Raw genomic sequence first — 12137 nt, 5'->3', positions numbered from 1 at the left:
TGCCGCAGTTAGGTCCAGTTGTATGAGAAGCATTTTTTTCCCTGTACTAAGTTGTTGTCTGACGGTATCCATAAGGGAGCCTAGTAGTGTCTCTGTACTGAAGTTTGTTCTGAAGCCTGATTGCATGGGGTGGAGTAGGTTGTGGTCATCTATGTAATCAGTGAGGAGTTTGGCTACTAGGCCTTCTATAATTTTGACATATAGCGGAATTGAGGCTATAGGTCTAAAGTTAGATGGGTGGTTTTGTGGTGCTTTTGGGTCTTTTTGGATTGGGGTGATGACGATTTCGCTGAGGTCAGCAGGGAATGTGCCTTCTGTGAGCGTAAATTGAATCCATTGTAGAGTTATGGTGCGGAATTTTACACTAGAGGTGGTAAGGAGATATGAGGTGCAATGGTTGAGGTCACAGGAGGCATGGCTGTATTTTTTGTAGAATTTGTTGAATTCTGACCATTGTATGTTGGGGAATTGAGTCCAAATTCTGTCTGCTGCGGTTGCCTCTTTTCCTGTAGGGTGGATTGTGATTGGGTTTTGATGGGATGGGTTAAGGATGAGAGTGGCTCTGGTGTTGGTAATTTTGTTCTTGAAGTGTTCTGCTAAGAGGGTGGGTGATGGTGGAGGGGTCGTTCGTGGTGGTAGTGTATGGTTGGTGTCTGTTAATTCTTTCAGGATTTGGAATATTTTTTTGGAATCTTGGGTTTCCGTGCCTATGAGATTAGTATAGTAGCTTTTCCTCTTATCCCTTAGTAGATTTTTGTATTGTTTGTTGATTTTTTTCCAGTCGGTTTTTGTTTGATCTTGGTTCTTTTTTCTCCATTTTCTTTCTAATCTTCTACACTGTCTTTTGAGTTGGAGTAATTCATATTGAATGTTAATCTGGAAGAGGTATATACTTTAAAAAAAAATAAAAATATTAATTAAATCCTTCCGAACCAAGAGGCATCAAATTAATTTAATTCATAAATAGATTTTGGAAGGATCATTTTGATAGAAATTATGGTTTGGTTCATGTTTCTGCATCACTGATGATATATTGGAAAGTAACATATTTTCATGGTATCCCCATGTTCCAGTGTCCTGGTTCTTTGCATAGGCTTTGCCTGAGCCATGCCACCATTTGTAATAGGTTTTGATAAACATGTCATTCTTCAGGTTTGTCTGGATATCTCCCTGAATATATTACATAAAGTATATTCCTAGATTATTACTCCAAAGGAATACATATTTATTATAGAAACTCAAGTGCGATTTCCACTTGTCTTATAAGATAAGAAATATTAACTTCAGTTAGCTGAGACTAGAGCTAATTATAAATACTTATATATATCACTTTTCAACCTGCGTTAATCCTTTAAGTCTCACAATTAATGGTAGCCTAAAGTGAAGGGTAAAACAGTTTAAATATCACAAACGAAGGACAATGACCATGTTCAAGCCAGAAATCTAAAACTTTGTGCATTTTATAATCAAATTTTTTTAATGTATAATATTGCAGAGACCACCTTCCCACAACATACAACCCAATTAAAAAAGCAAATATTACTTAATCACCATGGAAGAACAAGCATATTTAGAATCATTTTGCAGTCAATGGTCCTATCATGGCTGGACTATTGTAATCGTGTGCTCTTGGATTTACCAATAACCTCATTGAGTGCATTACAGGTTGCCAACAATTCAGTGGTTAGAACTCTTTTCCATTTGGAAAGAACTGAGCATGTCACAGAATACTATGTGAAGCAATACTAGTTGAAGTTAGAAGATTGCATATTCGTATTTCAGGCTGCTTGTGATGGTATATTTGTGTTTGAATGGTTTGGCTCCTGCAGGTTTGGTGGGTACTATTCAGGCTTATGTCCCTTTATCAAAATTGCGGTCTGTCCATCATGATGATTTGTCTGTGCCATCTGTAAGGGAATTGAGACTGAATTCTTCACGTGTGACTATGTTTTCCTGTAGGGGACCCCAGGAATGGAATCTTCTACCCTTGTATATCAGAAAGCAATGTAATCTTGATGGGTTTAAATGAAATATGGGCATTAAGGCATCTGTTTTGGTGTAAGCGCTGGCCGCTTCTTTTGTGAGGGTTTTTACATATATTTTATGTACTTTTATTATGTATGTTTATACTGTGAGCCCCTTGCGAAACAAAAAAACAAAACAAACAATGATAAAATCCTTACCTTTAGGACCTTTCAGACCAATTTCCCCAGGTGGACCTTTAAGACCCGGAAGACCCCGTGGTCCAAGTTGTCCAGGAAAGCCATTATCTCCAGGAGGACCAGGGGAACCTGGGAATCCAGGACGTCCAGGAAGTCCTGCAGCACCGGATTCTGGCCTTCGGAGACTGGCTGCCATCTGAGCTAACTGCTCTGCAATAGGAGAATAGAAAGAGAATAAAACAGACACATCCTATGATGGAGTTTGGTTAGGAAGGCAGCAACTAGAATGGATTCTCTGACCATGGAGATCATTAAGGTTTCATTGAACACAGGTACAGTGGATCTTGTCCAGGGACTAACTCCCTTCTAATCATATTTTATGCAAACTGTATAAATACTAAGACTTACAATTTTAAAAATTCCTTATACCTTATTTGAACCGTGGTCAGAATAAATCTAAATATGTTTTCATACCTGTGTTTTAGCAAGTATACACCTGTCAATCCCCCTCCTTTACAAAGCCGTGCTAGCATTTTTAGCACTGGCCACGGCAGTAACAGTTCAGATGCTCATAGGAATTCTATGAGCGTTGAAGCTGTTACCATGATGGCCAGCACTAAAAACGCTAGCGTGGCTTTGTAAAGGACGGGGAATATTTGGTCAGTCGTGGTTAAAAAATTTTAAGACCTTCTTGACATCCAGAACCTGTATGAGACCTTATGTACCCTTTTACTAAGCTGTGTTAGGTGCTAATAAGTACCTAATAGAGCTTAAAATTGCAGACCATTGGATGTGCTTATGCATCCTGTGTGTCAATTTAGCGTGTGATAATCCATACGTTCAAAAAATTTAGCATTTTTTTGTGGGGAGGGGGCAATCCTCTGCTAATCATTACTGGATGCTAACTGGTTTGCACAAAATTACCATGTGAGCTTTTAACACTTACAAAATGGATGGCGGTAAGTGCTTTTTTATTAATAGCCATGCACTAATGGCAATATTATGTAATGTAATGTAATGTAATTTATTTCTTATATACCGCTACATCCGTTAGGTTCTAAGCGGTTTACAGAAAATATACATTAAGATTAGAAATAAGAAAGGTACTTGAAAAATTCCCTTACTGTCCCGAAGGCTCACAATCTAACTAAAGTACCTGGAGGGTAATAGAGAAGTGAAAAGTAGAGTTAGAGGAAAAATAAAAATAAAATAAACATTTTAATAAGACAGCATTGATCTAAATACTTTGGAAGGTAGAAGAGAGGAGAGAAAGGAATAGAAGCAGAAGGGGGAGCCGTTGAACAGTAGAATTCTGGAGAAATTTAAATGATAGAAATAGAACAAAACAAAGACAAAAGGCAAAACAATAGATAAGATTAAAGATAAATCATAAGCTGGAAAGAAAAATAAAATAAAACTTTGTCTTCAATCCACGGTTTCAGCGTCAGTGATGAAGTGGAGCAAGTAAGTTTAGGAGGAGCGATTGACGTTTCCAGAAAGGGCTTCTTCAGGGAAGAGACTTGGTCGACAGTCCCAAGATGCCTATGTCTCCTCCCCTGCGATGTTCTCCCATCCATGCATTTCCTCCCAGACACACTGCCCGTGCCCCAGCCGCTCCAAGGAGGCTGCCCCAGATGAGGCCCACGTTGAATGTAGGATTCTCTTCTCTGCGGGAAAGCCGCCCGGAGCCGACAGTCGATCTTCTTAGCGGATTGCATGGGGGGAAAAGTTCACACTCTTGGTAGGATCGGGTCTGTGTGCTCTCGGTGGTTGTGGCTGGTCTCGTTGCTGCTTAGGTGTAAAAGCAGTTGATCTCCACTGCTGCTGATATTTAAAAGCAGGTAGATTGATCTCTCCAATGGACTGCAGGGGGAGGAGTTCACATTCCTGGCAGGATCGGGTCTGTGGGCTCTTGGTGGTTGCGGTAAGTCTCGCTGCTGCTTGTATGTAAAAGCAGTTGTTTTTCTACTTCTGCTGATATTTAAAGCAGGTAGATTGATCTCTTAAACGGGATATAGGGGGAGGAGCTCACATGCCTGGCTGGATCGGGGCAAGGGCTCCTATTATAGGCAGCTGGTCTTGCTGCTACTTAGGTGTTAAAGCAGTTGATCTTCCTAGCGGAATGCAGGAGGTGTGGAGCTCACACTCCTGTCATGATCTGGTCTATGGGCTCTTGGTAGTTGCGGTTGGTCCCAATACTGCTTAGGTGTAAAAGCAGTTGTTCTCCCACTGCTGCTGATATTTAAAAGCAGGTAGATTGATCTATCCAATGGAATGCTGGGGGAAGATCTTATATGTCTGGCTGGAACGTGGCAAAGGGTTCCTGGTAGTGGCGGCTGGTCCTATTGCTGCTTAGGTGTAAAAACAGTTGATCTTCTTATCGGATTGTAGGGGGGGGCGGATCTCACATTCCTGGCAGGTTCGGGTCTGTGGGTTCTTGGTGGTTGCGGATGGACCCGCTGCTGCTTAGGTGTAAAAGCAGTTGTTATCACATGGCCACTAATAAAATAAATTTTTTTTTGTGTGGGGAAAATCCACAGAAAGGCATGCTAAGGCCACTTTTTGCTGCAGTGTAGTAAAAGAGCCTCTTAGTTTCTGAGTTTAAAATAAAAACAGATCCTATTCACTCACCCCACATCAACCTATTCCGGGCTCCATGCTTATTATAAAAGCTTTACACTCAATTAGATGTATAAAAGTTTTAATTGGGTCACCTACATCAGCAAGTGATTAGCTCTTAGAAATATGGAGGGAGGGGTTTGGTCTTGAGGTAAGCCTAAATTAGCATAACATAGCTAATAAACTTGAGGCACTTTATTTTCGTTTGCATACCCTTTCTTCCTTAGCAAATTTAATTAATAGCCCACCAAAATGAAAATGCGGGTAGCAGTCCAGTCTCCCCCCCCCCACACCGACCCCTCCCCCCCATCTTTACACTGAAAATCAGCAGAAGGGATGTCCATTCCCTCCTACTGCCGGGCCCTCCCAGCAAACACCCCAACTTTAAATTAAAGATCGGCAGGAGGGATGAAAACTCCCTGCTGCCTCAGCTACCCGGATACCCCCCCCCATACTCCTGACACCCCACCTTTAAAATGAATATCGGCAGGAGAGATGCCTACTCCCTCCTGCCACCAGGGCCCTGCCACGAACCCCCAACACCTCACATACCTCTAAATTGAAGATTGGCAGGAGGGTTGCCTACTCCCTCCTACCGGCAGGCCCACCTCTTCAAAATGGCAGGCTTTCTCCTTTCCAGTGCATCCTGGGATGTACTGGGAGGGGACTAAGGCTCTGATACTTAAGGCCCTCCCCCCTGCTGTTCAAGGCCCTTTTTTTTAACACTACCGGAACCTCCAGACCTATCGGAGATTTCAGAGCGTTAAAAACCAATGTTTCATTTTGTGCATCATCTGGGTATCAATTGGAGTGCTCATTTTAATACTGATGAGCTTGTTGTAATCCATTTACATACGATTATCGGAGGCTGCTAGAAACCATGGAAAAGACTGCAGTTAGCCATTTTGGGCATTGATAGCTGAAATACTTCAAAGTTAAACAGGTTAAAACTGGTTTAGTGTCAATCATTAAAAGCACGGTGAGTTTTGAGCATATGGGCCTCAGTAGAGAATTCTCACTTCCAGTCTGGCAACCTTTGTGCTGCCATGGAGGAAGGTCACCTGAAAGGAGGGAATCACCCCTGTAGCCAGGACTTTCTTTCTGAGTGATATATCCTCTTGCACCGAGGATGAGCCTCCAAAGCCACGTGCCTAGGAGGGAGGGGATAGGACAGCTATTGTAGCTGGTGATAGGATTGTACTGAATAGCTTGTTTTATTATTTGGCAAAATAGACCAGGAAGCAGCATTACTGACATTTTCAGATGTGACACGGACAAGAGGTCATAGCCTGAAACTGAGTGGCAGCAGGTTCAGGACAAATGTCAGGAAGTTCTGTTTCACACAGCAAGTGGTGGGCGCTTGGAATGCTCTCCCGGAGGAGGCTGTGGCAGAGACTACTGTTCTGGGTTTCAAGCGCAAGTTGGATGCACACCTCCTTGCAAATCATATCGAGGGATACGGGAAATCCGGGTCTCCTACAGGGAGTACCTAACTGGGCCTCCGCGTGTGCGGATCGCCGGACTAGATGGACCTAGGTCTGATCCGGTGAAGGCGTTTCTTATGTTCTTATGTACAAATAATGGCATTGAGCTTTAACATAACAAATAATAAAAGAGCCAATGTAAAATCAGAGATCTAATGTGTTTATTTTAGCACAGTAGAGCCCCCAATTATTTGAATTCATATTTTAATCACTATTTAGCCAATAAGAATAATTTATTTGAGCTGAGGGTTTCCATGCTTGCAAATACATGAGCACTAACAAATTACAAAAGTACAACTCTACTTAGCAATAACTTTGGGTCACAGCTTAATTTCAATTGTATTTCATTATAAGGAACGATATAAAACAAAAATGATTCTTTAACAATCCTCTCTTCCAGAGTGGTCCTATCATATGCAAATATCTTATCCCCCTTTGGGGTCCATTAACAGACTTTTGCAATGAATGATACAATTTTCCCATAATAAGATATTTGATAAGAGGGGATGTGGGTGGGTTTATTTTATTCATCACATAATATAAATAATTTATCATTATATCTTGTTGTATTGTATGCAATTTTCAAAGGAAGGGGAGGGGATGGGTTTATAATTTGAGTAATAGTTGGTATACTTATTAAGTACTATATACTTTTTCAATATCAAGTGTGTACTCAATGAAATTGTATACATTTATGTGATACACTTGTTGTTATATGAAAAAATGAATAAAAAACTTAAAACAAAAAGAATAATGTATTTGGGATACTTTTCAGAGTCAAATATGAATATTCAGCACAGCCCTATTCGGTCTCAATTATTACACATGTAGATAGATATGTGGCTGGTGGATGTGAGGATCGCTTGATCACTTTCCTGCCTCTTGCAAAGTTGGCAGATCTCACCTGTCATTTATATAAGATTTTAGACCAAGGTTGGCCAATGTCGGTCCACGAGGGCCGCAATCCAGTTAGGTTTTCAGGATTTTCCCAATGAATTTGCCTAAAGTCTATTTGAATGCACTGTTTCCATCGTATGCAAATAGATCTCATGCAAATTCATTTGGGAAATCCTGATAACTTGACCCAGTGAGGGCACCCCTGTTTTAGTTCTGAGGAGGAGCTGGCTGTGTTGAGGGTACCAATAATATTGGAAAATGTATGCGTGCCTGATTTTAAGGCCAGATGGGATCGTCACGTGGGATCTATTCACAGGGCAAAGGAAGAGGAGGGATCTATTCACAGGGCACTGGTAGGGGAGGGACATTAGGGTGGGCAGACTGGATGGGCCTTGGCCCTTATCTGCCGTCTATTTCTATGTTTCTATGTTTCTATGAGGGAGGTTCTGGAAGCTAAATTTAGGATTTTAAATAGAAAATTGAAATCCAGAACTTCCAGAGTAGCTTTCTCATAAATGTTGCCCATTCTATGCACTTGATCCAAGAGATAAGCAGAGCTCCGGAGTCTCAATATGTGGATGAGCTGATGATACAGGAGGGAGGGACTTATATTTGTTAGGAACCGGGCAATATTCTGGGAAAAGAGGAGCCTCCCCTGACATTTAAACCATACTGAAAATCAGCCCTATAGATTTTGGGGAACATTGAAAGCATTCTAAGGTGCTTTCTTATGAAGAATTACTGAATCCCTAATTTTATGATAGCAAGAAGATACTTGATGTGTTTCTAAATGTTTAGATATTCTCAGACATGCTATATTTGACTGAAATAAAGAACTGTGGAACTGTGCATAAGACCTGCCAAAAGAAATATATTTGTTGTATAAGCTTCCCCTAAAACCTTGTAAGCTATTAATTTTATCTGAAGGTCACTAAAAAGAGTAATGGCATCTTTATAGGACACTTTCCATCTAGAAGGTCAATCAGTTAAACATGTCACATACCAACAAAAGGCTGCTAAAAAAGCAGAGATAAAAGCTTGACTTTATCTCTCCAAAATTCGGGAGCAGAGATTTATATGCAATCAAAAAGGTTTATTAGACTTCATGAGCTCACTGTCTCTGTACTCTCTATACTAATCAGGATTCCTCTCATTGTTATTCTTAATCTCTTCTTGCAGCTTATTTTGAAGTCATCCTTCCCCTTCCATCCCCATCTATTATCAAAAATTTTTCCGTGGCTATGCATAGAAAAAAGCTTTAGTCACAAACTTACACACTGGCTACCTATGTCCCACCGTATTACCTATAAATTACTCCTTCTCACCTTTAAAACTAGGCTCACAAACACCCCTGCCTTACTCTTCTTCATGAATACTAAAATCAAACTCTCAAAACCTACTAGTAATCGCCTTCATTTGCGAAATTGTCTATGATACAACCTGTAAATCAATCTTCTCCGTTATGGCCCCAACACTCAGACTTGAATCTTCTTTGATGAGATTTAAATCCAAACTACAAACGTTCTTATTCCAAGATGCATTCCATACTTGATAACTTACTCTTCTCCCAGAGGTGGAAATATAAACTTACCAATTGTGCGTACCCTTTCTCAACTATAATTTTATTGTAACTATGCCTTCCTTTCCCCTTTTGCCTCTTGGTTTCATGTCAGTCCTGTCTGTTCTTGTATTCCTCTCAATTTTATTAGAGTACATTTTTATCCTTTTATTGAATTTACTTTATTGTACACCATCTAAATAATTGTGATAGACAGTATATCAAGAAACTATTAAACTTGTAAACTTGCAAAGAATAACATAGGGGGAAATTCTAAAACCAGCGCCAATATAAGCAGCCACCTTAAAAGTAGCCGCCGATTGTGTGTCAGTCAAACATAGGTGCTGGTTTCAGAATCGCGCTTATGGGAAAAATAGGCACCAGAGCTGTACACCAGGGTTTTCCGGGTCTACGCCTATCTTTGCATGAATCGCTTTAGGCCACCTAACGCCACTTCTGGCATTGGCCATATCCACTCTGGCATTCGGTAGCCTAAAGTGCCTATGTAGGCATGATTCCGGCACTGGTAGGTGCTTCTGCCTCACCGTGTTTTGCCATTTCTAATGGCGTTCTTCAATTAACTTAGGTGCCTCTGTTGTTCCATGGTACATTGTGTACTGTGTTTAATTTTGCTCACCAAAGCTCATAAAAGAGGAAGGAATAGTTAGAGAAGCAGGCTGAGAACTAAGAGAGTCCAGTTCAAATTCCACTGTAGCTCTGTACAATCTTGGGCAAATTAATTAACCCTCCACTGCCTCAGGTACAAACTCAAGTTTGCGAGCCCTCTAGGGATAATATCTGTAAGTACACTTCTTTGATAGCTTTTGGATCTGCAGGCAATATACATTAAAAAAAATAATAATAATAAAAAGACAGAGAGAGCAACCAAAATGATAATAGGGATGAAATAACTTTCATATGAGCTTGGTGAAAAGTCATCTGAGGGTGCGATATGATAGAGGTCTATAAAAACCTGAGTGGAGTAGAATTGATAAATATGAATCATCTCTTTACTCTTTGAAAAAGTTCAAAGATTAGGGGACGCTCCATGAAGTTACATAGCAGCACTTTTAAAATAAATAGGATGAAATATTTTTTTTCACTCAAGGTATAGTTAAGCACTGGAACTGATTGCCAGAGCAAGAGGTAAAAGCAGTTAATGTAAACAGACAAAAAAAAAAGTTTGGACAAATTCCTGAGGGAAAAGTCCATAACAAACAAGAAAAAGAACCAGTCTTCACAGTCCAAAATGGGGAAGAAACCACAGGCCATAAACCATTGTTAAGGTAGACCTAGGGAATGCCACTGCTTATTCCCAGGGGCATATAGCATAGAAGACTGTATGTCAGGGGGTTGTATAGGACCTTGACAGGGGTAAATCTTTAATCCATATACACACCTGGATACACACAACCCAGAAAGTAGGCTTCCTAGGGCTTCCTAGGGACCTGGCTCCTATCATTGGACTGATTTAGATGCAGGGAGGGGAGCTGGATAGTTGGGTGTTCTGGCATCTACTTTTAATGACTGACATACCTGAGATATTGTCAACAGAGCCAACTTAGTGGCCTCCATCATTTTTTTTTCCTTGGATCAAAACTTAATGAAGAAGTTTTAGTTCAGGAATTGAGGTTTATTGTATTCTGGTCACAATGTTACAGTCTTTCCAGATTCTTTTGTCACTCATGCACTGGAGCAAAAAATTTCTTCAGCTATGCCAAAATGTATTTGTCTTAGGAGCTACTTGTCTCTAAAGTATTAAACTTCAAGGAATGACTTTATGGATCCAACTCAGTTATAAGATTTTCATCAATTCAGAGATAGCAATTTTGAGTATATGACTTTGAGGGTGCAGATACCATTGTTCCTACAGGTTATTAGGCTGGATTGAACTTATACTGTTCTTATGTATTTTTGATAGATTAGCTATCCTATTTGACTTTTCTTTTTTATCTTTAAAATATGTTTCTCCAAGTTTGAGGACTGTAAGATGATTTGTTCATCTGTCACTTACTTGGTAATTATTCTTGATTACAAAAATTCCTTCTGACGTAGACAGTCACCCATTTTAGTAGTCTTCCTCTGGACTGACTGTATCCTGTCTAAAGCTATTGGAAGATGTGGTATCCAGAATTGTACACAATATTCTAAATGAGGTCTCATCAGAATCTTATTCAGGGGCATCAATACCTCCTTTTACCTACTGGCCATTCCTTTCCCTATGCACCTTAGCATCCTTCTAGCTTTCACAATCACCTGTTCAACCTTGTTGCCCACCTTAAAATCATTGCATACTATCACACCCAAGTCCTGCTCCTTTTTTGTGCTCAAAAGTTCTCCACCCCCTAAACTGTACTGCTCCCTCGGGTTTTTGCAGTCCAAGGGAAAGGCTTGAGTGTCTGAGCCAATCAGGGTCTTAACCCCGCCCCCTTCCCCCCCGTGCATCACATGAGGCACCGGGGAGGGGTCTAAGACCCAGTGTCGTCGTCATCGAGGGAGGAGGAGCAGGAGGTTTTTTCAGTACCTCCTGCTTCCACTTTGTAAGGTAAGGGGAAGGGGGGCCTAGAGAGGGAGTGGATTCCTTCATGGCAGGAGGCAGTGGGCATCCCTCCTGCCTTTTTTTCGGGTATGGGGGAGGGAGTTCTTTCGTGGCAGGAGGGAGTTTGTCAAGGGGGAGGAATTGTTGGTTGTTGTTGGAGAGGGTCATTGAAAAAAAAAGAAAAAAGAAACAAGGCAGACTAGTCAGTAACACAGGTCTACAGCAATCGGGTTTTACAAATGGTAAAACCCGATGCTAAATAGCCATGCGATGTTTGTGCATCAGTCACTTGGCTATTTTGCATGGGGTTTTACTAATTTTCATGGGTCGGATTGGATTGGATCATTGAATGGGTGATCAGGGGGAAAAACATGCGGTGTGCAGTTTTGTGCATCGGAGAATCTGATCTGATCGATAACTAAACTGGTCAAACCGGTTTAGCGACGATCGGAACACGATCGGTAAGTTTTGTGCATTCCCCAGTATGAGTATAACACATTCACTTGCCAAATGGCTTCCATATCTTCTCTCTAACTATGCCACACCCTCTGACACAAAAAGCACTTAACACCCTGTTTGCCATGTGTTAATAGCAAAAATACCACAAAGCTCTTTAATGCGGCTCTAGTCTAGCAGTTAACATATGTTAAGCACTTAACACGCTATAATAGAAAGGTTCCTAAGTTGTGAGTGAGTTACATTATGGTTTCAAGTCTGGGAAAGTAGCAATCTTTGCTAAATTTTAACTTGATAAAGTTGTGATTTACCTTGCATCACTCGCATACAGACTTGCCTGATGTACTGATCAGTTGGCTCCTTACCCTACAATACACAACATAGATAATCTATGAAAACAAACAATCAACAGCTGCAAAAGG

The 12137-nt window shown here is 40.7% G+C and overlaps 1 protein-coding gene across 2 annotated transcripts in view; it reads right to left on the bottom strand.

The window, feature by feature from the left end:
- COL9A1 (collagen type IX alpha 1 chain) overlaps positions 1–12137 on the bottom strand; it is a 215014-nt gene that overhangs the window by 31124 nt on the left and 171753 nt on the right. For both annotated transcript variants that reach the window (XM_033937800.1, XM_033937801.1), the window contains exons 35-36: positions 12027–12081; positions 2184–2372 (exon numbers count right to left, since the gene is read on the bottom strand). In XM_033937800.1, coding sequence (XP_033793691.1) covers positions 2184–2372; positions 12027–12081 — 244 coding nt within the window. The remainder of the gene's footprint in view (positions 1–2183; positions 2373–12026; positions 12082–12137) is intronic.

Source organism: Geotrypetes seraphini, chromosome 3 (assembly GCF_902459505.1).
Source record: "Geotrypetes seraphini chromosome 3, aGeoSer1.1, whole genome shotgun sequence".
Lineage (NCBI taxonomy): Eukaryota > Metazoa > Chordata > Amphibia > Gymnophiona > Dermophiidae > Geotrypetes > Geotrypetes seraphini.
This window is presented reverse-complemented; position numbering and strand designations above follow the sequence as displayed.